The 27,948-nt window shown below is 42.2% G+C and overlaps 1 protein-coding gene across 1 annotated transcript in view; it reads left to right on the top strand.

Annotated features, from left to right (window-relative positions):
* The window catches only part of CD28 (CD28 molecule), an 84,140-nt gene that overhangs the window by 34,845 nt on the left and 21,347 nt on the right, over positions 1-27,948 (top strand). The window contains exon 2 of the mRNA XM_065927695.1: positions 18,305-18,686. Coding sequence (XP_065783767.1) covers positions 18,632-18,686 — 55 coding nt within the window. The 5' untranslated portion in view covers positions 18,305-18,631. The remainder of the gene's footprint in view (positions 1-18,304; positions 18,687-27,948) is intronic.

Here is a 27,948-nt window from a genome sequence, read left to right as displayed (position 1 = left end):
TGTGACAAGCTAATCCTCACAAGGATGGAATAACCTCTGAGTCTTAATCAAAGCAGTGTCTTTGGTCTGTAGAATAACTGGGGACACTACTCAGGCTTACTCAGAGCCATCTTTGGGGAAGCTTCCAGGGAGGCGGTATAGCCCAGCTTACTGTTCCGGTCAGATGTCAGCATACAAAGGTGCATGGATAGCGTAGCTCTACTGTCATGATTTTTTCTTCCTTGAGCATACAGTACATCGTACAGGCCTAGGTGGTCTGATACATGGGCTAATTTTGGAGAGGGGCACAATACAATAGCTTTGGAGGCAAACAGGCTGTGTTTTATGATAGCCTATCTGTTGTCAAAGGAATAATCTGAAAACTGACCATTTGTGGCAAAACACTGGCTGTCTCCCAATGTTTGTTCTCCCCCTGCTTTTTTCCCCCATGGTTACAGAATCCCCAATATATAGCCAGGAACAGCCTTGAAGTTCTATTGCTAATATGACTAAGTTTTGGCCAGTGAGATATAAGCAGTATGTGTGTTCAGTTGTTAAGTCCTGTCTGGCTCTTTGCGACCTCATGGACTGCAGCACGCCAGGCTTCCCTGTCCTTCACCATCTCCCAGGGTTTGCTCAAATTCATGTTCATTGAGTCAGTGATGCCATCCAAGCATCTCATCCTCTGTCAATGCTATTTCTGAGTTATGTTCTTAACGTTGAGAGGCAGGCCCTCTCTTTCTCCATCCTGCCTTCTGATTGGCTGGAACATGAGTGTGAATCTATCCTTGATCACGTGGGTTCAATAATGGCAAAGCCACATGATATTAATAGAAGGCACCTGGGTCTCTGAGCCTCCAGCTGCCACACCAGCCCTGGGCTACTTACCCCCAGAGTGTTAGATGAGAAAGGAAAAACCATCTACTGTGTTTAAACTCTTCTTGTCTCAGGTCTCAGGACTGTCCTGAGTTGATGACTTTGGATTTCAGTAGAGACTATTTTAGTTGAGAACGTTGCCTTATTAATTCAACTCGTCTGTTTCAACAGGTAGCTTTGCTCTTCTCTGAGCTGCGTAGCTTCCAATCAGGGTGCTGCCTTTTGGAGGGGGTGTGTGTCAGAGAAAGAAAGGGCCTTTAAACTAGGCCTCACACAGAACAGGGAGTGGGGATTTAGATTTCTTGCTTAGACTCAAATATCCTGCCTAGAACTGTCACTTATTCCAAATGTGGCATATTTCTCTGGCACACCCCATGACTGATGTCTGTAAGGGCAGAAGTGCCTTCTCAGACATGACTACAGTGTTTGAACTTGTTGCTAGGACATCTATGAAATTTCCATATTCTATCCCAGGAAAAGAAATTCAATTTTTCTTTGATGCCACATGCTTCTTTAGCCAGTGACACAAGAAAACCACTGTTTGCTATGGCTTTTTGGCAGAACTCTAAAGTGGTGCCTGGATCTGGGAACCCACAGTTCAAGAATAAGTCACCATTTACATACAAAATTGTTGAATTTGGGAAGAAACTAGGTCCAGCTATGCTTGTGAAGCCACTGTCTTTCAGGGTCAAAAAAGAGCTTATTTTTCAAGTAAGTGTGTTTCACTGTTTACTGGCGACTACCAAAATAATTATTTCCTGTGTGGGTCACTGGGAGTGAGGTAATCCCAAAGAAAATGTTCCATTGTGCTTACTGGGCTGGGCGGTGCAGCAGCTCCAGACATCTTCTTAAAGGAACAGTAATTGTGCTGAACGATGAATCTGATGCATGTACCCCTTGAAGGGAGGTCCATTTCCTACTTGATACTTTCAGGATCTTATGAGAGGCATAAAAGGTGACTGTACACATATGCAGTAACATCTGTGGGTGCCCTTATCATGTTGGTTCATTTAAATAGTTTTATAGATGCTTTAGAAGGAGAATTTTTACAGGACCTGAGATAATGCTGTCTGCCCCTATCCATGTAAAAGCAGAAACTTACCTGTACAAGTTGAATTGATATGCCTGTCTGTCTTAAGCCACTGGAGGGCACGCTTCATTGGCCTCTGTCTTCCCAGCCCACACTAATGGGCCCATCACTGAATGCAATGCTCACTAACCATCTGTGAGTGAAAGTATAGCTTGCCAAGGAAGCGAATCCCAAGGAAAGGATAACTACCCCGAAACTGATTTCCTTGGTACCATGACACCGAGATGAGAGAGTCTGCCAGAAGGCATATCTGGCCAGCCAAGACTGGGGCATCCCTGAGCTACCAAACTCCACGGTTGCAGAGGTTAAACAGTTCTATGCTTTCAACCTCCATCTTCCCTGGAGAGATAGGCACAGGATTTTCCACACAAACTTGCTACAAACTGGCACAGCAAGTAAAGTGAACTGGGGCAGCTGGATCAACAGGAGACAGACAATCAGACAAGGCCAAATGAAATACCAGTTCCGGTCCTGAAGCAGAGGAATGCTTCTTTATATATGTAAGATATTCATCGATTTATTTGGCTGTGTTGGGCTTTAATTGCATCATGTGGGGTCTTTTCTTGCTGTGCACGGACTCTTTAGCTGTGGCCCAAGGGCTTCCGTAGTTGCGGCACATGGCCTTAGTCGTCCTGTGGCTTGAGGGATCTTAGTTCCCCAACCAGGGATCGAGCCCATGTCCCCTGCATTGCAAAGCGGATTCTTAACCACTGGACCATCAGTCCCAGGAATGCTTTTTAATGTATACCATCTGATTCTTCACCCTGCCTTACCTCCCTTTGCTACTCTGCTTTAGGCTCACAGCATGTACCTTGCAGATTACAGGGCAGCGTGTCATAAAAGGCAACGCTCATGACTGATTAATCCATTCATCACAGTTTTATTGAGTGCCTCCTCCTTGTTAGGCATTGTATTGGGCTGGAGTTTGGCAGTGAGCAAGCCAGGTGTGGTGCCTGCCCTTAGGATTTTAGCCTCTAACAGAAGAGATAGACAAAGCACACACACTAAAAAAGAGAGAAAAATTACAAATTGTAGCAGTTAAAGGAAAACAAACTGGATATTGAGGTAAGGAATAAAAGAAGCATCCAATTTACATGAAGGGGTCAGAAATGACTTTCAGGAGGAGGAGCAAGGCCTGGGAAGGATGTGAAGGGGAAGAGCTTTCTAGGCAGAGGAAAGAGCTCATATTAAGGATCTGATACCTAAAAGAAACTGGTGTTTCAGAGGATAAAAAAACAATGCTCATGAGTTTGCAGCAGAGCGAGTGCCGGGGAGAGGGTGCCCGTACTGGCAGAAGTCCTTCAAAGACGTTTGGACTTACTACCATGGAGGACAGGATGTCAGGTGGAGGGTGCGGAGAATTTACAGGGCAGTCAGGAGGCTTGACATCACCGACCAGAGCTTGAGATCTGAGCCTGAGTGTGGTCCTTCCACTACATGTTCTAAGTCTCGTCTCAGCTCCTGTATGTCTCACCCTGTTGAGTAATGGTGAGCAGAATGGAAAGTTGGAGTTCATCTGAAATGCAGGAGGAAAGCAAGAACAGGCAGCCCTGCAGAGTTTAGGATTGTCACCTGCGTATAAGGTTAAAAGGACCCACCAAGTCAGGTCAGTGTTTGAAACTAGAGGCTAAAGAGAAAACTGACATTGAGACCTACAATGTTACCCACTCTTTCTGCTCCTTGATCTTATGTAAATATCTGTCCAGGATATAGACATGGGTGCTGTGCTGTGCTTACTTGGTCAGTCATGCTCAACTCTTCGTGACCCCGTGGACTGTAGCCCACCAGGCTCCTCTCTCCATGGGGATTCTCCAGGCAAGAATACTGGAGTGGGTTGCTATGACCTCCTCCAGGGGATCTTCCCAACCCAGGGATCGAACCCAGGTCTCCTGCATTGCAGGCAGATTCTTAACTGTCTGAGCCACCAGGAAAGCCCAACAATACTGGAGTGGGTGGTGTATCCCTTTTCCAGGGGATCTTCCTGACCTAGGGATTGAACCGGGGTCTCCTGTATTGCAGGCAAATTCTTTACCAGCTGAGATGCCAGGGAAGCCAGAGACATGTGGGAGGTGTCCTTTATAGGTGTCATTAAGATGCTGTCAGATTCTAATACTGAGATTTCAGGGCATGCATTGCTTGGGGTGTGTGTGTGTGTGTGTTGGTGTGTATATGTGTGTATATGTGTGTGTGTGTTCCATGTGTAGACTGATGAGATGCTGATGACTGACTTAAGCAGGGTTCTTGACCAGGAATCTGATGTAATCTTGGACAGGAAAAAAATGATATGTTCCTTTTCACTAACCTCTCTAACTGAAATTTACCATTTCAGCAATGTATTGAAGTAACCAATCACAGTAATTTTAGCAGTACTGATGATTTTGCCATCAATAGAAATCACAGATATTTTCATATCATGCAGTTGTTGCAGGTATCTTAAAATATCACTTATGCTTATCATTACTTCAAAATTACAGTTACCACACCATCGCTAGATCTTTCATTTAGTGTACTAATAAAGCAAAATTTTTACTACATCACATTTAAAAAAATATTTAAAAACTGCATTTCAATAATTTTGGGTTTTGGTTTTTGCAGTCCTATGTGGGTTTTTTGTTTTTTTTTTTTTTTTTGCATTTCAGAATAGGATTGTGAGAAGAGGTTTTTAGGCTCCCAGATTGCCAAAAGGGTCCCTGACACAAAAAAAGATTAAGAATTGCCAGACTTATTAGATGGTCTTGCCAGTCGGGTGAAGTAATAGGAATGTTGGGGACAAAATGGCCACATACCCACTTTTACATGAGGCATTTTTGCATTTAGACTGAGTAGAAAAGGGAAAGAGAAAACAAGTACCTGCTGATCCTGTGTCTGTGCAGAAACGCGTGCATGGCTTTGTTTGTTTGGCCATGACGTGTGGCATGTGAGATCTTAGTTTCCCGACCAGGGATCGAACCCATGCCCTCTGCAGTTGGAGGCGCAGAGCCCTGACCACCAGACCACCAGGAAATTCCCAGCACATACATGTTTTTATGCAGCTTGTAGACCAACTCAGAGACCGAACTTCTGAGAAGTAAAAAGAGAGTGATAGACCCAGGGAGAACAGGCATAGATCTGACAGAACACACCCACCATCCTGGCTACACAGGGTACATTTCCACAAACCTTTCCTAAGCAGAGACCTGGGAAAACAGACATCATTTTCATGAAACTCTGACCTCCAGGGCCTGGCAACAGTCCATTCAGCCAGCCTCACCTCTCTATTCCTTTGGACTAAAGCCTCAGGTACACAGAGATGACTGAGGCAAGGCCAGTGCTACTCGGGAGCCAGTTGCCTCCTCCAACTGCTCTCTCACCTGAAGGAGGCTATTTTTAGGAAGTCTAATTTTTCAGCAGAGACATAGCAACAGCAGCGAAGCCCTTAGAAGTCAACCCAGTTTCCCAAAAGTCTGAGGTGGCATCCAGAGAAATGAAAACGCTGACATTAAAATGCTTCTACTGAAATTACACGCGTCTACTTCTGCATCTTGAAAGGAGGAAGAGAAAGAGAGGGAAGAAGAGATGTTTGTTCCCTTCTTCAGCGATTTTAAAAACTGAATTGAAACTTAATCACTCCGACTCTCCAGGCTCCATCACAAAAATTGAATGATCGTTTCTGCAGATGCCTCTCCTGTTGATTCATGCGGTCTAGCGGAAGCTCTTCTGAAGCGGCAGTTTATTGTCAAAGAGCAAGGAAACAGACTCAAGGAGTTTGTCTTCCCTTTCCCAAGATAACCGTCTCAGAACTGAAAGAAGTATGTTTCAGTCCTTTTCTGTTACTTACTAGGTCTTCTCATCCATCAAATGTACCAAAAATAATGGCTCCTATAGAGGGTTTTTATGAGATAATGTGTGTGACTTGAAACATGCCTGGTCCACATTAGTTAATCTCAACTAACTTCCATTTTCCTGGACAAGTGGGATGGCCTCAAAGTAGTTGCCTTCTTTTTCATCAACGCTAAGGTGTTAGCTTATGTCCTAGGTGTATTCCTATCATCTCCACCCTCCCCCTCCACACACAGATTATCCTCTCCCTCCTATTTCATCAGTCTTTCTCTCTGTGATGTCTTCCATGCCTGAGCATGAAAACATGCTTCCCTCTGTCTCCTCACAAACAAACCCTACCTTGATTTCTCCTCTTCCTCTGATTCCTGTTGCCTCCCACCCCCACTTTTGAGACCTGCCTTCCTGCAGGGAGACGGTGTTCTGCTCTGAGCATCATGGTAGCTGAATGGTAAAGACTCTGCCTTCGTGGGTGGGGCCTGTGGATTTCTAGCGAGGCCTATGATTGGTGGGTAAATCTGTGTGAGCCTGGGGTGCCAGTTATGGCCACACACTTAGCCACATTAGCCAGTAGTACTTTATTGGGGATCTAAGCATTTCCACCATCGCGGCTCCTTTGTCTTTCCTAGTTTCTCCAATTTGAATGATAACTGAATTATTGAGGGCATGGATGTGTGCAAAGTCCCTTCAGTCATGTCTGTCTCTTTGTGGCCCTGTGGACTGTAACCCGCCAGGCTCCTCTGTCCATGGGGATTCTCCAGGCAAGAATACTGGAGTGGGTTGCCATGCCCTCCTCCAGGGGATCTCCCCAACCCAGGGATCGAACTCAGGTCTCCCACATTGCAGGCAGATTCTTTACTCTCCGAGCCACCAGGGATGCCCAAGAATACTGGGGTGGGTAGCTTAACCCTTCTCCAGGAGATCTTCCTGACCCAAGGATGGAACCTAAGTCTCTGATGTCTTCTGCATTGGCAGGCAGATTCTTTACCACTCGTGTCACCTGTGAAGCCCAAATTAGCAAGTAGAAGGGTGCACTTTGTTAGCCTCCTCAAATCTCAAAGATGGAAAAATGCCAAGATTCAAGGGACAGGTGGGGAAGAGCAGCCTGCAGTCTGATCCACAGTCATGGTCGGGGAGCCAGAGAGCTTTTCCTATCCTCCCCCTTGTCTTTGCCATGCTCCCATCAAACTGGTATGAGGTCTCAGAGATCCCATTCAACTGTGATTTGGGCAGTCGAGATCAATCAGTTGGAGTTAATGAGAGAGATTAAACCTATTTGAAAACCGGGATCCCGTATGCTGATGTCTCCTAAATCGGTAATAGAGTTCCTGACCGGCTCACTGACCCATACAGTGAGAGGTCCTCATTGTCCTTAGTACAAAGGGCAAACTTCTTACCATGGCTTGATCAGCCTCTGCCTGCCTGTCACCTCCCTTGCCTTTCCTTAGTGTTGTTTCTACTCCAGCCACACTGCGCTCCCTGTTTCCCTCAGCAAACCATGCATGTGTTGTTGTTCAGTTGCCCAGTTACGTCCGACTCTTTGTGACCCCACGGACTGCAGCATGCCAGGCCTCCCTGTCCCTCACCATTTCCCAGAGTTTGCCCAAATTCATGTCCATTGCATCTTGAGACTCCCTTGGACAGCAGGGAGATCAAACCCATAGATCTTAAAGGAAGTCAAGCTTGAATGCTCGTTGGAAGGACTGATGCTGATGCTGAATCTCCAATACTCTGGTCATCTTGTGTGAACAACCGACTCATTGGAAAAGACCCTGATGCTGGGAAAGATTGAAGGCAGAAGGAAAAGAGGGTAACAGAGGATGAGATGGCTGGATGACATCACCAATGCAAGCCATCCATATAGGCTTTTGCAAATAGTGTATGCTTAGCCTGGAAGGAAAATCCCATTTCCCTGCCCACTGCTGGTCTGGCCAGTTTTGCTCATCCTTCATATCATAGCACTCCTGCCCTGAAAGCTGCTCCTGGTAAGGTAGGGGCTTCTTCCTCAGTGCTCTTCCAAACTTGGGCTCCCTGGGGACAAGGACGTTGTTTTTATCTCCCCTGGCTTCCTCAGGGTGCAGAATAAGGTCTTCCCTATCATGGGCCCTGAACCCAGGTGTCTTGGATGAATGAGTGCTTTTTCAAGGGTGCTGTAGGTTTTGCTCCTCTTGTTAGTTCTGCTTTAAAGCCCGCTAAACAATTTCAATTTTCTAGAAGGTCCTTTATAATAATTTGGCATAGCAAAACTGGGCAAATTTCATACAGTGAAACCAGAATAGATTAGATTTCTGATGTGGATGAGTTTCCCCTGTGTTTCCAATGTTGATTCTGGCCCCTCAGTGAAGACTGGATTTTAGTTGCCCCGATCCTGAGCAGCCTATATTATGCTGTTGCGGTTGAGTTACTGAGTTGTGTCCGACTCTTTTCGACCCCATGGACTGTAGCACACCAGTCTCCTCTGTCCTCCACTATCCCCTGGAGTTTGCTCAAGCCTGTGTTATAACAGAAGCTAAATGCTCTGAGGACAAGTTCAGTCTAGAATTTTCCCTAAGACTGTGAATATAAGACCTGACATGCACCGTGGTGTTAATGGATGCTTCTGGATGAATTTCTAGACAAATCCTAGATTTGTCTGGATGTTGGGCCATAGCCTCTGTACTCTTGCTCTGTACTCTTACTACTGGGCTTCTTGTAACATTCCAGTTATAGTTTTCCCCCTTCCCTCCACTTTCTTTTTTTCCCCTCCAATATTTCTAGAAGAAAACACAAAATCCTCAATTTCATTGCCTGTACACACAGAAGGTTAGTAAAGCTTTTTAGTCTCTCTCTCTTGTGTGTATTAAGATGTACGAGTATAGAAAGAAAAATACTACTTTTCCCAAAACTTACAAGAAAAATTAAGGCCTAAACCTTGGGTTGCATCTAACCTTGTTCTTTATCTTTAATATAGCAGATGCTTAATAAATTTTAGCTGCAGTTCTCTTTATAACTATCAGTATTATTCTTAGTAGTAATAGGAACCAGGATTTGGAAGCAGATTGTCTTTATAACAAAGCAAGTGTGGGGAATATACTGCCCTGGACCTACTTTCTCCATAGGAAGTGGAGATTGTATATATTAGCTGGAGTTCACCCAGGCTACTTTTGGGACAAATAGATCATGTGTTCTGAACAGAGGTCAACAGCTGTTTCTCCTCTGTGGCTTCCAGAAATGGGGACAGATGTATTCAGATTGACCTTCCTTATTCACCGAGTGTGGGAATGGTTGAGAAGGGTAGGGGGGAGGGAGATAAAACAAGGGGGAGGGTGGGAAGGTTCCCATGGGGGCCCAGTAATACGAGAGAGCATTGAAAGCAAAGTTGAAGTTAACAGCTCTATTTCCTGGAGGGTCTATGCTAAAACACATGTGAGGGGGAGGAAGGTCCTACATTTTTTCCGAAAGGAGGAAAACCAGGCATGACAGTTTTCCCAAGACCCCGACAAGATTGCACTTCCTGGAGAGGTCAGAGGTCATCTCCTTACCATCCCCCTGATTGCACAGCAAGGAATAGAAGAGGGTCAGATCAGGTTCAAAACAAGATGTGAAGAGAAATACATTCCTCACCTTGCCCTCCCAACCCCACTAATGTTTAATTAACATTCCTCTTTCTGGAAAATATCCAAAATGTCCCAGTGGCTTCCAAAAAAGTTAAAAATTCAGCCGACTCAGGGCCCTAGGTAACTTGGCATAACGACTGCCATAAGACAGGCGCAGCTCTTCTGAGGCCGAAGGAACATGGCCCCATGAGACCACTAAATTTCCAGAATGAGAGGATTGGAGAACGGCAACAGTAGACTTCCCTGATAACAGTATCTTTGGATCCTAAGACTGTCACTTCTCACACTGTCTCAATAGTTTAGCCTGGGTCTGATTGGTAATAGTCTCTCCATCTCTAGTGACAGTGATGCTGCCTTCAGTAGCTACCCCTCCCCTTCTGCTTTTTTTTTCAGATGACCAAGTGGATGAGCTTGTTGTTTAAAACTGTCCTAAAACTCAGATCAGCATTGCCTGGGCTTGTGATGTATCCTTGTTGACAGCACACAAATTCCAGGTCTCAACAGGATTAAATCCTCTAGGATGATGTCACAACTACACAAAATCTGTTTTTTCCTCTTGACCGAGTCTGCTTGAATATAGGATCAGCAGAGAAATATGGGCTTCCCTGGTGGCTCAGATGGTAGAGTCCATCTGCAATGTGGGAGACCTGGGTTTGATCCTGGGGTGGGAAGATCCCCTGGAGGAGGGCATGGAAACCCACTCCAGTGTTCTTTCATGGAGAATCCCCATGGACAGAGGAGGCTGGCGGGCTGCAGTCCATGGGGTTGCAAAGAGACGGATATGATCGAGCACGTAAGCACAGAAAAATATGAGAACCCCATACTGCTGACTGAAGGAAGGCTCTGAACATCCTACAGAACTCTTGCTGAATTTCTATGAAGTTGGTGCTGAAGCGTAGATGTGTCCATCAGGAAGATGCACGCCTCTTTAAAAAACCTTCCTATTAACCACTGCCCTGTCAGTAACAGATTCAGGCTGTTGGTTTTTCTATTTGGGATGCTGTCTTCTTCTCCCATGATGTTCGAATCTAGTTCAAATCCTGGCTTTGCTACTTACTGTGTGATTGTGGGTACATTACTTAACCTCTCTAAGCTTCTGTTTCCTCACCTATAAAATGGAGATATTAATAGTACCAACCACCTCGGGCTGTTGTGGAGATTGAAGGAGATAATGTGTGCATGATGCTGAGCATGGACCTGCGAGCAGGCAGCTCCCAGGAAATGTTATTCTAGCTACTGCTTTTACACGTGGAGAGACAGGCCTGCCTCTGTTACTGGTCAAAAGATTTTTAAAAACTTTTTATTTTTATTGGCGTAAAGGCGATTAACAACGCTGTAATAGTTTCAGGGGAAGAGTGATGGGACTTAGCTTATACATATATATGTATGGCTCCTCCATTCTCCTCCAAACCCCCCTCCCACCCAGGCCGAGCGGTCAAAAGATTCTTGTTGTTGTTGTTTAGTCATTAAGCCATTTCTGATTCTTTGGTGACCCTGTGGACTCCTCTGTCCATGAGGCAAGAATACTGGAGTGGGTTGCCGTTTCCTCCTCCAGGGAATCTTCTCGACCCCAGGGGTTGAACTTGCATCCCCTGCATTGGCAGGCAGGTTCTTTACCACTGAGTCACCAGGGAAGCCCCTAAAAGATTTTTAGGTGATGGTTTTTCTTTTTCTCTTTAAGAGTTTTTTGATGTAGACCATTTTTAAAGTGTTTATTGAATTCGTTACTCGATTGTTTCTGTTTTATGTTTTGGTTTTTTGACTGGCTGACATGTAGAATCTTAGTTTGCTGACCAAGGATTGAACCTGCACCTCCTGCATTGGAAGGTGAAAACTTAACCACTAGACTGGCAGGGAAGTCCCTAGATAATTGTTTTAAGTTACTTTTCACAGTATTTTTCATGAAATCCTTGATAAAGCCTCCTAGGTTCTTTCTGCAAATATATCATTTTTAATATTTCTTTAGTTGGGATTAGTCCACCAATACGGCAATTATTTCTTGGTTTTTGTTTCTTTTAGTGTTTTTCAGTTTCTTCTAGTGGGAGCCTAATTTTTTTTCAGGCTTTGGTTCTGCTGGTTTGTGGTAATATACAGGTTTTTAAACCTCAATTTTATCTGCTTTTTTGAATAAGATTTTCAGACAAACAGCTGGAGTGATACCCCATAGCTCAAAGAGAGAATCTCAGGCCTCATTACTTCCCTACAACCACCACGTGAGCATTTGAACCTCTGTGAGGCAGAGGTTTGGGAAAAATTATAAACTAACATGAAAGACAAGTTTCTAGCAGGAATTCAGATCAAAGAAGAGATTATCCTGGTAAACTTGCCCTATATGAGTTAGAGATTGCCAAGGGTTTCCCACTGACTAACTTGGCAACTCTGATTCTTAAAGACTCTTCAATGATAATTTGTATAGTTTATACTGCTTTATGTTATTGTTAAAGAATTGCCTGGCAAGGAGGGATACTATGCTAATTTCTGAAATGATTCTGGTGGCATTGTTGCTACGAAGTAAAGTGAGTCCACAGAAATAGATTGAACAAACATTCAACGATTCTTTGGTTGATCCAATAAATATTTATTCATCCCTTGTAATGAACATGACATGGAGATTCATTAAATATTATTTCTATCTTTAGAGAGGGCTTTCCAGGTGGCTCAGATGGTAAAGAATCTTCCTGCAATTTGGGAGACCTGGGTTCGATCCCTGGGCCGGGAAGATCCCCTATAGAAGGGAATGGTTACCCACTCCAGTACTCTTGCCTGGAGAATTACATGGGCGGAGAGGAGCCTGGTGGGCTTAAGAGTGGAGAGAATCACTCATTGTGTGACATATGCACCCTATTGAGGGAGGTATTCTAAGATTATATGACTATAAAGTGACCCAACTGGGCTTTGACTCCTACGACTGTGGGGCTTCACGTCCTTTGCTTTTTGCCATTGGAGTTCCCAAATACGTGATTCTTGCCCCTCTGCCCCCACTCCCAGCTGGGTGGGTGTCCTACAATTCAACTCAGTTCTGACACTATTTACCTGGAGTTAGTGTCAGATCCATAGGTTAAGGGCTCAGTCCAGTAAGACCACCTCCATTTTAGAAGCCAACTGCAAGTCCCTGGTTGTCACTTGTACTTCTGACCAACAGGCTACAAATTTGGTTCCCACAACCCCACCTCGGATTCAACAACGTGCTAGGGAGGCTCACAGATCCCAGAAAAATACTCATGCTTCCTGAGTGTTTATTACACAATAAAGGACATGATAACTGAACAGCCATGGGAGGAGATAGATTTGGAGTGAGTTCTGGATTCCAAGTGCTGGAACTTCTGTCCCATGAAATTGGGGTACCCTACCCTCCCTGCTTGTGATGTGTTCACTAGCCCAGAAACTCCCTAAAACCTGTAGTTCAGGGATTTTATGAAGTTTTTTTTTTTTTTTTTATCACTTAGGCATGATTAACTTTTAACTCAATGTCCAGTCCTTCTCTCCTCCCCAGAGAATAGGGGATGAGACTAAAAGTTCCAAGCTTCTGATCATAGCTTGAACTTTTTGGTCACCAGCTCACTTCTGAAAGTTCTCCAGGGGCCCAGCAAGAGTTACCTCATTAGAAAAAAAATAAATGTTCCTATTATCCAGGAAATTCCAAGGGATTTAGGAGCCCTGTGTCAGGAACTGGGGCCAAAGACCAAATATCAAAACAAAAGATCCTTCTAGCATCTTTATTGATTCAGTTCAGTTCAGTTCAGTCGCTCAATCATGTCCGACTCTTTGTGACCTCATGAATCGCAACACACCAGCCCTCCCTGTCCATCACAAACTCCCAAAGTTTACTCAAACTCATGCCCATCGAGTTGGTATGCCATCCAGCCATCTCATCCTCTGTCGTCTTCTTCTCCTTCTGCCCCCTAATCCCTCCCAGCATAAGGGTCTTTTCCAATGAGTCAACTCTTCACATGAGGTAGCCAAAGTATTGGAGTTTCAGCTTCAACATCAGTCCTTCAAATGAGCACCCAGGACTGATCTCCTTTAGGATGGACTGGTTGGATCTCCTTGCAGTCCAAGGGACTCTCAAGAGTCTTCACCAACACCACAGTTCAAAAGCATCAATTCTTCGGCACTCAACTTTCTTCACAGTCCAACTCTTACATCCATACATGACTACTGGAAAAACCATAGCCTTGACTAGACAGACTTTTGTTCGCAAAGTAATGTCTCTGCTTTTTAATATACTATCTAGGTTGGTCATAACTTTCCTTCCAAGAAGTGTCTTTTAATTTCATGGCTGCAATCGCCATCTGCAGTGATTTTGGAGTCCAGAAAATAGTCTGACACTGTTTCCACTGTTTCCCCATCTATTTGTCATGTAGTGATGCGACCAGATGCCATGATCTTAGTTTTCTGAATGTTGAGCTTTAAGGCAACTTTTTCACTCTCCTCTTTCACTTTCATCAAAAGGCTTTTTGCTCCTCTTCACTTTCTGCCATAAGGGTGGTATCATCTGCATATCTGAGATTATTGATTAGGGAATTGAAAAAGTTTTAGGAGCTCTTGGTAGGAGCCAGGGATGAACTCCAAAATACATATTTCTTATTATATCACAATATTACATACCCTGAGACTTTTTTCTAAAAGATCTTACCCCTAAGATTAGTTCCTATTATGTTTCAAACAGCCTATAAAACTTGGTCACTTGTATTTTTCTCTGATGAGCTATGTAGTGTGGACTTCAGTATCCCTGTTGATTTATTAAGGTCATTTGTTCCATCATAGAGCGTATGTCTTTGAATTGCAAGAGTGTATGTGGGTTTAAGGAATCTGGAATTTCTTCAGAAAAATACAGGTGCATTTTTATGAAACACTGTTTAATTAAGTCATCTCAGTGCCATCTTGGGTCACTATTCTCTTTCTTCTCCCTCTGTGTGACCCTCTGGTCACACATGTCTAATAAGACATCTTGTTATTATTTTGCGATTCCATACATATGTATTAATGTATGATATTTGTTTTTCTGACTTCACTCTGTATAATAGGCTCTAGGTTCGCTCACCTCACTACAATGGATTCAAATTTGTTCCTTTTTATGGCTGAGTAACATTCCATTGTATTTATATGCCACATCTTCTTTAAGTCTTCCTAGGTGGCTCAGTGGGTAAAGAATCTGCCTGCAGTGCAGGAGATGGAGGAGAATCAGGTTCAATCCTTGGTTTGGGAAGATCCCCTGGAGGAGGAAATGGTAACCCAGTCCACTATTCTTGCCTGGAGAATCCCATGGACAGAGGAGCTTCGCAGTCTACAGTCCATGGGGCTGCAAAGAATCAGACACAGCTGAAGCCACTGAGCGTGCACACAGCAGACAGGCAACGCATATTCCCTATCCTTTCGTCCTGAAGGAGTCCTGGAGGGGGCTGACAGTAGGGAGGAGCACAGGGCTGGGATTATGGCATGGTAGTTCCAGTTAGAAAGATCTAGGTCCTAATCCTGGCCCCACTGCTTCCTGAGACTTCCTAGCCTGCTCTCAGGATCAGTCTTCTTATCTGTACAATGGGGATAGAAGAGCATGTTTTTATATAGATCGTGTGAGTATACTTTGAGATCAGGTGTGTAACGTGCTTGGTTCATAAGTGCTATTATTATTATGGGAAATGTTGTCCAATCCTTTGGCCACCTGAGGGGAAGAGCCAACTCACTGGAAAAGACCCTGATGCTGGGAAAGATTGAGGGCAGGAGGAGAAGGAGGTAACAGAGGGTGAGATGGTTGGATGGCATCACCAACTCAAAGGACATGAGTTTGAGCAAACTTCAGGAGACAGTGAAAGACAGGGAAACCTGGTGTGCTGTACTCCATGGGGTCACAAAGATTTGGACACAACTTAGTGACTGAACAACAGCAAGAAGGATGGTCTCAGCACTCCAAGCATTGATGGATTGAAGGTCTCTTATTTCATCCCTATCGTTTCTCCTTCTTAGTGTACGTGAATGCCATTGCATTTCAAGAGCAAATGTGAAAGGTCTGTAATGAAATGATTTGTTTCTTTAGTGTGTTAAAAAAAGCAAGGCAAATGCCACAGTTTGTGTTTCTTTATATTCTAAAGAGTGAACATCAAATACCCTTAGTCAAGTAATAAAATTAAGCATACTTAATTATTGTTTTGTGGGTCTGTGTAAATCAGCTAACCTCTTTGGGCATCAACATCTTCTTTTGCAGAATAAAGGAGCTAGTCCATATCACTGCACTCCTTTCCAACTAAGGTTGAGTCAGTTAAGCACTACCACATACGTAATATCAACTAGATGCTCTATGCTTGAAGCATATTTCTTTTCTATGCAGCTATTAATTTGCTCCATAGTCTTTTGTTATCAATCACAGGAAATATGGGGGAGTCTTTGTTTCTACTCTACATATTCTTAATCTCTGTGCTGAATTTTAGAGTCTCTTGTTCTAGATCTGGGTGGTGTGGGGACTCCAGAATAGGGTAAACTTTCAGAGAAGGGTATCTTGACTTATTTATTTGACTGTGCTGGGTCCTAGTTGTGGCACTGGGATCTTCAGTCTTTTTTTTTGCAGCATGCACACTCTCAGTTGCGGCATATGGGATCTAGTTCCCTGACCAGGGATTGAAACCAGGCCCCCTTTATTGGGAAGGCAGAGTCTTGGACACTGGACCACTAGGGAAGTCCTATCCTGCCTTTTACAAATTGTTGCTAGAAAGACATTAGGGTAAGACAGAAGTTCCTCTATATCTTCGAGGAACTAGGAATACTGGGTCAAATTTGAGAAATGAATCTTCTCTTGAAGATGTCCCCCTCATGACTGGGGACATGGCTTCATCATTTACCTTTAGTTCACAGGTGTAAATGAATCATTTCCAAGGACAGATTACTCCAAATGGCAAGAAGCTATATTGGTATGGGAGAGGGAAGGTCACAAAAACTGTGAGAAAATTAAAATATGGACAAAGAGGGTCTACTAGAATGGGAAATATTTTTTTCTGTCATTTGCCAGACAAGAAGAGGGGAGGACATGAAGTCTTTCACTTATAGCTAAATCATGAAAGATGTTCAATGTAGTACTTGAAAATAGCAAAAGTTTGTTAATTCCATCAGGGGATTGTTAGACAGCTTATGGGCTTCCCAGGTGGCTCAGATGGTAAAGATTCTGCCTGCAGTGTGGGAGACCTGGGTTCAATCCCTGGGTTGGGAAGATCCCGTGGAGAAGGGGGGCAACTCACTCTAGTATTCTTGCCTGGAGAATTCCATGGACAGAGGAGTCTGGCGGGCTATAGTCCACAGGTTGCAAAGAGTTGGGCATGATTGAGCAACTAACGCACATAGACAACTTATGAGGTGATTATAGGATGAAATATTATGTATCGGTTTCAAATAATGTTTATAAAGAATGCTTACAGGTCACGGGAAAAATGTTCAGGATATAACAGATAATAGTATAGATCTGTTGAAAACTATAAATAAAACCTGATATTAAATATGTAAAAATATTAATAGAAAAGGACCAGAATGTTAACAGTGTTTATATCAGAGTGGTAAGATCATAGGTGAATTTTGTTTTAGTGATTCTTTTGACATTTACAAAAATAAAAGTGTCTTTTTCTAAATTTTCTATATGACATATGACCTCCTTTTATCGTTGTTCAGTCACTCAGCCGTGTCTGACTCTTTGTGACCCCACGGACTGCAGCACGCCAGGCCTCCCTGTCCCTCACCATCTCCTGGAGCTTACTCAAACTCATGTCCATTGAGTCAGTGATGCCATCCAACCATCTCATCCTCTGTCATTCCCTTCTCCTGCCTTCAATCTTTTCCTGCATCAGGGTCTTTTCCAATGAGTCGGCTCTTCACATCAGGGGGCCAAAGTATTGGAGCTTCAGCTTCAGCATCAGTCCTTCCAATGAATATTCAGGATTAATTTCCTTTAGGATCAATTGGTTTGATCATTTATAGTCAGAATAAAAATCTATATACAAAATATTATTATTATTTTTTAAGACATATACACAAACTTCAAACTAAGTTAATCACATAAAGCTTAGATTTTTTAGGAAAGCAGAAAAAAGTTACTGGAAGGTTTTTGAACAAGCTGTGGAGTACAAGATCCTGACCCAGGCTCCTAAAGAGGATAGCGGGGCTGGCCGCGATAGGGGAAGGCCCCTAAACACAGAAGACTTTCTCAGAAGGTAAGGCCTGCAGAGGCGTGGTCACCAGCCTCGGGGAGGCTGCTTAGAGCCTTCTTTCATGCCTGCCACTTAACCTCTAATTTCCTTGAGGAACATACAGACCATGAGACACCAAGAGGCTTTTGTCACCTCATTGCCCCCTAAAGACACAGGATACTTTCGACTCTCCCTTTGCTTAGGGAACCTCTTCCAGATATTCTGTAGGTGGGGTGCTTGCAAGTGGGGTGTCTCTCTCAAAGTTCCTTGAAGTGAGTTGGGAAAGGTTTGGCCTAAACTAAACAGTTTGTGTTCCATGCTCCATGGGACTGCCTACGTCCAACACAAATGTTCAATTCCTCATATTTATAAATTTCAATGCTTATAACTATTATTTCCCAAATCTTCAACATAATCCTTTTTTAAAAACAATTATTTACTTATTATTTTTGGCCACGCTGTGTCTTCACTGCAGCGACTGGGCTTTCTCTAGTTGCAGTGAGCGGGGGCTACTCTTCAGCGCGGTGTGAGTTTCCGCAGTTGGTGTGTGGGCTCAGTAGTTGTGGCACAGAGGCTAGCTTGGTGCCCGGCGTGTGAGATCTTCCTGGACCAGGGATCAAAACCATGTCCCCTGCCGTAGCAGACAGCTTCTCAACCTCTGGACCAGTGGGGAAGTCCCTCAGTATAATTCTTATTGGTGTCTTTTGGACACAGTCTATCCCCGTCTTATGAAAAGCCCTCCTCTTTTAGAATCGTCTCATCTGTCTACCCTTACATTTCAGATTGCAAGCACCCGTTTTTCACAGCCCCGACACCCCTCTGCGGAGCATGATTTCCATGAGACCATCAGAGAGTGACTGATACTCTGTTTCAGTGACAAGAAAAGGTTTGCCTTTAAAAGAAGAGGAAAAGTCAGAAGTCATCAAAACAATGTAATATCCTGTGTGAAATGTTTGAGGTTTGAGTCCCTTGATCATGTGCCCCGCGAGAAGTAAGTCGGCGGTGGTGGCCGCGGATGACGAGTCGAGTCACTCAAGTCTGTCTTCAGCTCACCTCACACTTGGGCTTCTCGGGGAGGAGGGGCTGGAGCCGCGGCCCACCTCAGCACCATGATCCTCAGGCTGCTCCTGGCTCTCAACTTCTTCCCCTCAATTCAAGTAGCAGGTAAACATTTTTGATTTCTTTCCTCCTCCGGCGTTTTCTTTTGAGGTTTTCGGTTCATTTCATTTCATTTATTTTTCAGGAAAAAAATATCTTTAAATCGTGCACTCTCTATTTGGTATCTTTCAAAAGGTGCAATGCTTTTCTTCATTTATCAGTGAATGGTTCATTTTAAATTTCGAAGCACTCAGGACATTTGGGCATTTGAAGTGTATGAAATGGCAACCTGTTATTGAAGAAACTCATTAATTCTCAGACTATAGCCAGCAAAATATTTAAATAAGCGTTCTTTGGAATTAAATCAGATTTATCTAACTATTAGTTGGTAATGTCCCAAGAATTTTTAGCATTTGTGTATACATATATATTTTTAAATGGAAGAAAATTGCTGTAAGCAGGTTGGTTCTGAGAGCTCTGGACTTAGACTGCCTGGGTTCATATCACAGATCTATTTCTTGATAACTGAGCTTAGACTAGTATTTAAACTCTCTAAGCCTCAGTTTCCTTATCTGTAAAATGGGAGTGATAATAAATTCATCTCAAGGTCATTGTGGGGATAAAATGAAACAAACCATGTGAAATGTTCAGCACAGTGAATGCTTGGCCGTCAAGATAAAGGTTGGCTATAATTATCATGTCTTGTTGTTTAGTCACTAAGTCCTGTCCGACTCTTTTGCCATGTCTACTTGAATTGAAAGAGTGCCAGAATGAATTCTGGAGTTGTCACAGACGCTGGTGCCATACAGATGCTAATAAATTAGTTTTTCTAAACAGCTGGTTGATATCTGCTTCAAGTGGTTGAAATTCTTTAAGTTTTCAATGATGATGGGGATGAGGATAAGAACTTGATGTGATCACAGTTAACCCCATGTCAGATAAAGAGTTGGGGGGAGGAATGCTAATTTGGCTAAATATCTAGGGGTTGTTGGAATCAGGGTCTGAACTACCTTTGTCTGACCAGCGCTTTGTCTGTGCTCTTATGCTACTCCGCCTAATAGGGTGTGCTTTATAATTTCTTAGCTCCAGATATGTCCAGGGCTAGATCATCTTTGGTAAATCACAGTGCCCAACAGAAAGAGTTTGTTGCTTACTTAGGTGGGCTGGAGTCAGGTGTTCGTTCAACTTGTTCTCAGAGTTAGACAATGGTCCTACTTGACTCAAAAATTGGACAGATAGGGGTTAATTGGCATATTGAAATAAGGATAGTTATTTTTCCCTTGAAGATACAGTGAAAGGCCAGCATCTTCCATTTTCTTTCTCACTTATGCTGGTAGTATGGGGATTGCATGATTTCTTGATGTCCTTAAATATCATGTGCGTGAGTTCCAAAGAGTGTAATCACCCAACTTGTGCAATACACCCATCTGTTTCGTTGTTGAGGTGCCAGTGAGCACCTTAAAACTTCTGTGTGTTTATAAAAGGTGTTGATATAGTAAAAGACATGAGCTGGTGATGAGATAGGTTAATACCCAGCACTGAGAGCTAACAAACATTGTTTAAAAGGATCTTCAATATCTATCTTTTAAGGGATCTCTAAAATTTATTTTTAAAGACTATTTAAAATTTCATAGTTAATTAGGCCATAAAGTATGGGCAGAAAGGAGAGAGAAGCCCCACTATGATGGGAAACTATTTAAAATTGGTAACTGTATACAAAATACTTTTCTTTGTGCACAGCCATCATCATCAATTCATTCACTCTCCTTGGGAGACATGTTTTGTAAGACTCAAGGCTTTATATGTTTCCTTTAGCACATTTATCAAAAGGGGGATAGCTAGAGAAGCAGTGAAAAGATCATACACATGGAAACTGTCTTTGACTTGAGGTACATCTATGTTTCAAATGCCGGTTCACCGCCCATAATCACTTTTAAGATTTGGTGCTGAGTGGCCATCTAATGAAGTAGGAAAGGGGCAGAGAAGTCAATTTCTTTCTTTCTCCTTTTTTTTGAGAAGGCACTTTCAAAATGCCTCTTTCAGCAAGAAAACTTATGAGAAAAAATAATTACGACATACAAAAATGTCTGGTCCCTTCTAATCAGTGGTGCAAAATCTTCCATGTGCTTTTTGTTTCTCTCTGCTTTACCCTCCATGAAAAAGTTACAGTTAAGGAAATTCTCTGGTCAAAGTGTAGCCATCCTCTTGAGGACTGTGAAAGACTAATGCTACCTCTGTGTTGAGATGTGTGCATGTGTCTGGGTGTGAGGGACAGTTTTTTTGACCAGTTTAACAATTCTAACTCTTTGTCTCACAGCATAGCTTTAAATATTTATCTTATGAAGCTCAAACCTGAACCTGATTCTTCATGATTTTAATGACACTATAAAAGATCTTTAGAGTAAAATTAAAGAAGAATGACTCAGGAAGCATAAGAAAACCTTAACTGACACAATTCCTTTACTAACATGATATGTCTTTTTTACTGGATAATTGTGCAGTTGAGATCCACAACAGAGGATTTTGTTGATTTCGGAATATGAATCCAGCTTAGAACTGGAGGCCCTTGAAAGGGAAATAATTTGCGGTTGACGATAGAAGGAGGGTACCTATAATACATAGTATTATTGTTCATTGATTTTTCAGTCAATATTGATTTTTTTTCAGCAAGTTAATCATCCAATATGAAGGCAAAAATCAGGACAACACATTTTTTTTTTCAGCGAGAGCATTTCTTTTCATTTCTTCCCAAACCTTAGGAAGGAAACTGTCCAAAATGGCCAATTTGAACACGATTGATTTCTCTGTTGCTGCCCTATTCCCCACAGCATTTCTTTTTCTGAGAGAGGCACAGAAGGCAGGAAAATGATTGGTATTTAATGAAAAACCATCAGCAAAGCAAGGTAATTAAAGACTTTACTTTTAGTTCAGCAAATGACCCCTCTGCAAAAGTCATTGACCTCTCTCAGGAAAGTATTGCTCGGAGGCTGGACTTGGGGAAGTTAGGTAGAAAGATGGACATAGAAAATGCAAGGTAACTAGCTGATTGCTGTGTCTACATGACAACCAATACACAGCAGCCAGTTATTCTGACTGTTCAAAATTGACTGGGTATTTTGTCATTTCAAGTAAAATTAATGGACATTGCCAAAGTGCAATTAAAAATTTGCTTTAAACTGAGAGAGTAGCACTGAAATATACACGTTACCATGTGTAAAATAGCTAGCTAGTAGGAAGCTGCGGTATAACCCAGGGAGCTCAGGCCGGGGCCCTGTGACCTCCTAGAGGAGAAGGATGTGAGGTGGGGGGAGAAGCAGGCTCAGGAGGAGGGGGACACATGTTTACTTGTAGCGGATTCACGCTGGTGTGCAGCAGAAACCAACACACAACTGTAAAGCAAGTAGCTTCCAATTAAAAATTTAAAAAAACCAAGAATTTGTTTTACTCTGTTCTTATACCCAAAGATACTCCTTTTTTTTTTTTTAAAGGCAACCATCCAAAAAGAATTTTTACAGCAAGGATTGTAAAATTAATGCCAATGTATCAATACTAGGAAATAGGATGAGTCATTTTCACAGGTAGATTAGAAAAAGAAATGAATCTGTAATGGTTGTTCTGAAGCTCTCACATTCAAACCTTTACTATGGGGAGGGGGAGGACCTCACTGTCTCTCCTTTAAACATACGCCATCCTCTTTTTTAATATCCTTATTCTATTCTCGTGTCAAAATGCCACATGGCTACCATTCAGCTTTTATCATGTGTGACTATCTTCCTCCAACTATTTCCTGCTTGCAATGTGCTGACATTTACAAAATGAAAATTATTATGCCACCAACATCCCAGAAGAAAATGCCGTTTGTGGTTTATCATCTTTAAAACAATAGCTCTTTATTCACACATGTTGGCTTTGATAATGATACACAATTTTCACTGCAGACTTTCTTGTCTAAAAACCAGAGGGCAGGCCCTCTGAAAGCACAGTTATTTATCCTTTTTCCTTTTCATCTTGGTTCAATTTTTGTTTGCCTTTTTCTAGAAGAAATTTCTTGTTTATGAAAGTTCACAGAGGCTGGGACTTCTTAGTAGACAGTTATGCTGAACTTGAGAAAAAAAATTGACAGCTAGGTGGCTGTGTGACAGATTGAAGGGGTCTCTGGTTTTCTAAGACGTGTTAAGGAATCTGTGTCTCTTATGGTAATTTCTTTGACTCTTTTTTTGGTCAATGACATGGTGTTGTCATAAAAAAAAAAAAAAAAATGTACCCAGAGACTTCAGTCTGAGAATCACTGCGTGAGAACTGGTCCCTGAAGCTGGAAAGAAGGTAACCCAGGCCCCATGGAAAGTAGGTATCTAATTGCTTGTTTGTTAAATTCTCATTTTGATGACTCTCAGCACTAGAAGAGAGGTGGGCTGGATATGTTCAAGGGCTACTCAGCCGCTTGTTAAAGGATATGAGAAAGAGTTTAGACTTCTTGGACATTAGGATTTCAATACTAATTTCCTAGGCATCTTAATTCAGTCTATGTGTGACCATTCAGATTATTTTAGCTTTTATTTTCATTGTTGGAAGAGAAGTGAGTGGTGGTGGTGAATTTCTTACTTAGCTGAGACTTTATCTCTGCATCACCATTACCGTCATCTTTTTCATTTGTCATCATCTTCATTATCTTGGGGACTCTGGTTGCCAAGGTAACCAGGTTTATAGTTCCTGATGGTGTCATAAGAGTCACCCACTCACAGTTCACTCTGATCTCTAATCTAATCGTGAGCCCCTTTCTGCATATCTGAGTCACCTTGTTGGTTCACAATCCACCACCTAATGTATTGATTATAAGAGTAACCCCTAGTCATTACCTACTCACTCAAACATAATTATGGACATATCTTACATTTTTAACAATGACTTTGGTTCCCCTGCTAAGAACTTAGGTGGGTGATTTTTTTTTTTAACTTGAAAATATAGAGAGTTGTGCTTTTCATTGCTTAGGGATATTTGACGTGTGATGAAGTGTCAGAACATCACTGTGGCTGTATTGGCAGCTTTGTGTAACCTCGATGACTTGCTCTGAAATTGAAAGGGTACATAATTTAGACCAGCTTCAGGAATGTTGAGTCCAGGAGGATTCCATTTCTGATTCACAGACTCTATCCCATAGAAAGTGGGTCAGGATGGAATCTTAGAAGAAGAATGTTTCCTCCCACCAGGAGGCTCTTGGGGAGACTAAAAAGAGTGTCAGTAAGTTACTCTTCTCTGAAGTGCCTGCTCCTTCTTGTGCCTTGGGAAGACAGATCTTCATGTCATCATTCAACAGGTATTTATTAACATCTTCTATGGTTTCCCTGGTGACTCAGGGGTAAAGAATTCGCCTGCCAACACAGGAGACGTGGGTTTGATTCCTGGGTTGGATTGATGCTCTGGAGAGGGAAATGGCAGGCCACTCCCGTATTCTTCCCCGGGGAACCCAGGGACAGAGAAGCCTGGGAGGCTACTGTCCATGGGGTAGCAAGAGTCGGAAACAACTTAGGGACTAAACAATAACATCACGCTGTTTCAGGTTCTGTGACTGATACAAAACCCAGTTTGAGCTTTGATGAACTTAAAAATGAAAATTGTGAAAGCTTTCCAGATTTTTTTTTTCTTTTTCAATTTAGGAACACTGTGAATGATATCCTATCTATACTAATTGATTTTAAGGAAAACAATTATAAGCTGAAGCATCCACAGAATTGCTGAATTCAACCATAGACATTTTTTAAAGATGGGAGGAAACTTAGACATCTCTCAATTTATAGAAAAGGAAGTTGTGTTGATGGTTCCTAGAAGATGCTACTAGAAGATGACATAGCAATGTTTCCTGGGGTTTTGGGATGCTTTTAGGCTGGACCCATTTTACTTACCTAATCTATCTCCTTTCATACCGTAATATAAGATCCTTAACCCTTTCTTATATTGTGGCTTCCTTCACTGTCTCACACACCTGTAATCCATGTTTATGACCTTTCTGATGCTGTTTCCATTTTGGATTCCCTCTTCCTTTTCATGGGTGTCTTAGGTGGAAATGGCAACCCACTCCAGTATTCTTGCCTGGGAAATCCCGACAGAGGAGCCTGTCGGGCTATGGTCAGTGAGACTGCAGACAGTCAGAAGTGACTTAGTGACTGAGCGTGCATGCCTCCTTTCCATGCATCCAAACCCTAATCGACTTTCACTTTAAGTCTTTAGTGCAAGATCCATCTCCCAGAGGAAGCATTCCCTTGGTATTCGGTCTTTCCTATGGTCTTGTAAGAGGAATCCCAATGGGAGTGTAACTCAATCTAACATATTTAATAAACCTCTCTTATATTTCAGTTTCTATTGGGATCTGAAGGAATATAAAAAGAGGAAAAGAGATATAGACTTAATTGGCACACAAGAATTGCTTCTGTGATTAAGTAGTTCTCTGTGCTTTTAGAGACTTCAGCTCTAGTTGTAAAGACTATATATAACAGGATATAACAGCTGGAAACAGATAAATAAAACTTGGCAGTTTCCTACTTCATCATGCTATTTGATGCTGTAATGGATTGGCATATATTATTTTTGTAATCCATTATGTTCCCTACTTCTCTTACCTAAGAAGTTCTTCTGTGAGACTCTACATGGCAAAGTGAGGGACTTCTTTCTTCATCAGGATTCCTAAAATTATTATTATGTGCTGTGCTGGTACATCTGTTTTCTTCCTCTAGACTGTGAGCTCCTTGCAGACAGGATTGTATCATACCCATCCTTATAACCTCGAAACTATGTATAGTGCAGGATGTGTTGTGGGTGTTGGGCAATTATTTGTTGAAGAAGGAAATGAATGAACTAAAAGAGGAAGTGTAAAATGATTATAAGGTTAATATAGAAGCTTTTATGGAAATCTGGGAGTTAAGTTAGACTTTAAAGCTAGATAAGAAGTGAATGCATGATGTTATTAATAATAATTGCTAGTTAATATTTATTTTACACTTATAATGTTCCATAAATTCTTTTTTTTAATTTTTCAGTGGGTTTTGTCATACATTGATATGAATCTCCATAAATTCTTTTATCTGGCCTTCCCTGTATTAAATCATTTATTCTTTCCCTCCCAAAATCCTTTGAAGTAGTTACAGTGATTATCTTGTATGTAAGATGGGAAAACTGAGGCATGGAGCGGATAGAACAACTTATCTGGGATCACACAGCTAGTCAGCGAGTCAGTCCAGGCGCTCTTGCTCCAGGGTTCATGTTCTTACCAATGCTATGTTGCCTCAGGAAGGAGAAGAAATACAAATGAAGGCATTATACCAGGGTTATAATTCCATGTTCTTGGAACAGATGGCCAGTCTGAAGGTATAGAGGCTTGAAGTAGTGGGGTTGAGTCAGGTCAAAAGGATTGAATGCTCATAATGGAAATTCAGACTTCGTTTTCAAGACACTGGGAAGCAGCTGGAAGTTTGCAGAAGCAGGATGATCTAGAATGCATGGAGACTGGTGACCAGGAGATCATGTCACTCTGTCACTTTGTCAGGAAGAGGGTCATAGGATTTGGGCAAAGATGGAAATAGAAAGAAGTGACTATTCTGAGAGATATTTTGAAAGTAAATATTTCAGCGCTTAGTACCTGACTTGTGAAAGGGAAGGAGGGATAAAGAATGATGTCAAGATTTTGGCTTAAGAGGAATGGTGGTGTCACCACCTGGAACCAAGATTTTGTTGTTCAACTGAGTTTTGGAGGAAAATAGTGTTTAAGTTTAGATGCACTGAGTTTGAAGTAAAGACTTGAGATGTCAGAAAAATGTCCAGTACAAAGCTGACGATGTGGGAACCAGGTAAGAAGAAAACACTTAGGAATCCTCAACTTTGGAATAAAATTGAAGTGACAGAAATTAATGGCTAGTAGAAAGGAGAGGGAACAACTATAGAAAAGCAGAGAGTTGAATGAAGTCTGGAAAATAGGCCTAATTAGGACTTAGCTGAAGAGCAGGCTGAGCTAGTGAAGGAGACAGAGAGTGTGTTGGAGAAAGAAGAGGGGAATGAGGCTCATGGAATGTCACCAGAGCTAGAGAAGAAAGAGTGTCAAAAAGAGGCAATGGTTAATAGTACTGATTGTTTAAGGGAAGGAGGAGTGAATAATACACACACACACATATGCACAAAGTCATTGTTGTTGTTTAAATTGCTAAGTCATGTCCAACTCTTTTGTGACCCCATGGACTGTAGCCTGCTAGGCTCCTCTGTCCATGGGATTTCCCAGGCAAGAATACTGGAGTGGGTTGCCATTTTCTTCTCCAAGGTATTCTCCTTAGCTTGGGATTGAACCTATGTCTCCTGAATTGGCAGGTGGATTCTTTACCACTGAGTCACCAGGGAAACCCTGGAAAGATTATTGATTTTGACTGAGAGGAGGCCATTTGGGGTTTTTTGAGTTTAGGCAGAGATGGCGAAGGAAGATTACTCTTCAAAGGGTTGAGAAAAGATGGAGGGGGATAAAAATGAGATAGTGAAAAGGAGAGGAAATTTCTAGATAAAGTGAAGACCACCAGGAGCTTATATCTCCTATAGAATTTATCATAGTAATTTGTACATAGTCCACAAGTAACGTTTGCAAGCCAAGTGACTTAATTACATTTGACATGTGGAAGGAGCCATTTGTTGGTCTTGAGTGTGTGTGTGTGTTGCATGGGTAGTGGGGAGAGAGGGCTATTAAGAAAGAAAAGAGGAAGAGAGAGAGAAAAACAAGAGAATGGAGGCAATTTTCTTTGAGGAGATGGGGATGGAGATTTGGAGAAAGGGAGTATCAGAGAGAGGAGGGGAAATGTCTGAGAAGAGTGGGAGGAAGGGAATAGGTAGAGATGTATTGGGATGAAGCCAGGGTAGATGAGTGATTCCACACTGGCAAACCTGACATTGAAAACACTTGTGAATTGGATATATATGTGTGTGTGTGTGTGTGTGTGTGTGTGTGTGTGTGTGTGTATAAATATAAATATAATATATATATATATATTTATATATATATATATAATCATATATCATATATATATGATTTCTCTCAAGATAGGTCATTGTGTTAAACCTATCTTAACAATGGTGACTGGGACAGTACATACCTTAACTTTGAAGAGTTAATCGGTTTGTACCATAAATTTGCTTGAGTCTTCCAACCTCTACATGTGGCTACACTTGGCCTCAGCTCACAGCTTTGATAACAGTATCACAAGGTTCAGACCAAGTCTGCCCAGCATGATGGGCAGGGCTCCAGTTTCCAGTCAGGGACATTAATCTTGGCATCTGTGTCTTGCTTGTTTGTTTGCTTTTT

The sequence above is a fragment of the Muntiacus reevesi genome, chromosome 3 (assembly GCF_963930625.1).
Source record: "Muntiacus reevesi chromosome 3, mMunRee1.1, whole genome shotgun sequence".
NCBI lineage: Eukaryota > Metazoa > Chordata > Mammalia > Artiodactyla > Cervidae > Muntiacus > Muntiacus reevesi.
The sequence above is the reverse complement of the archived record's forward strand: the minus strand, read 5'-3'. Positions and strand labels throughout refer to the sequence as shown.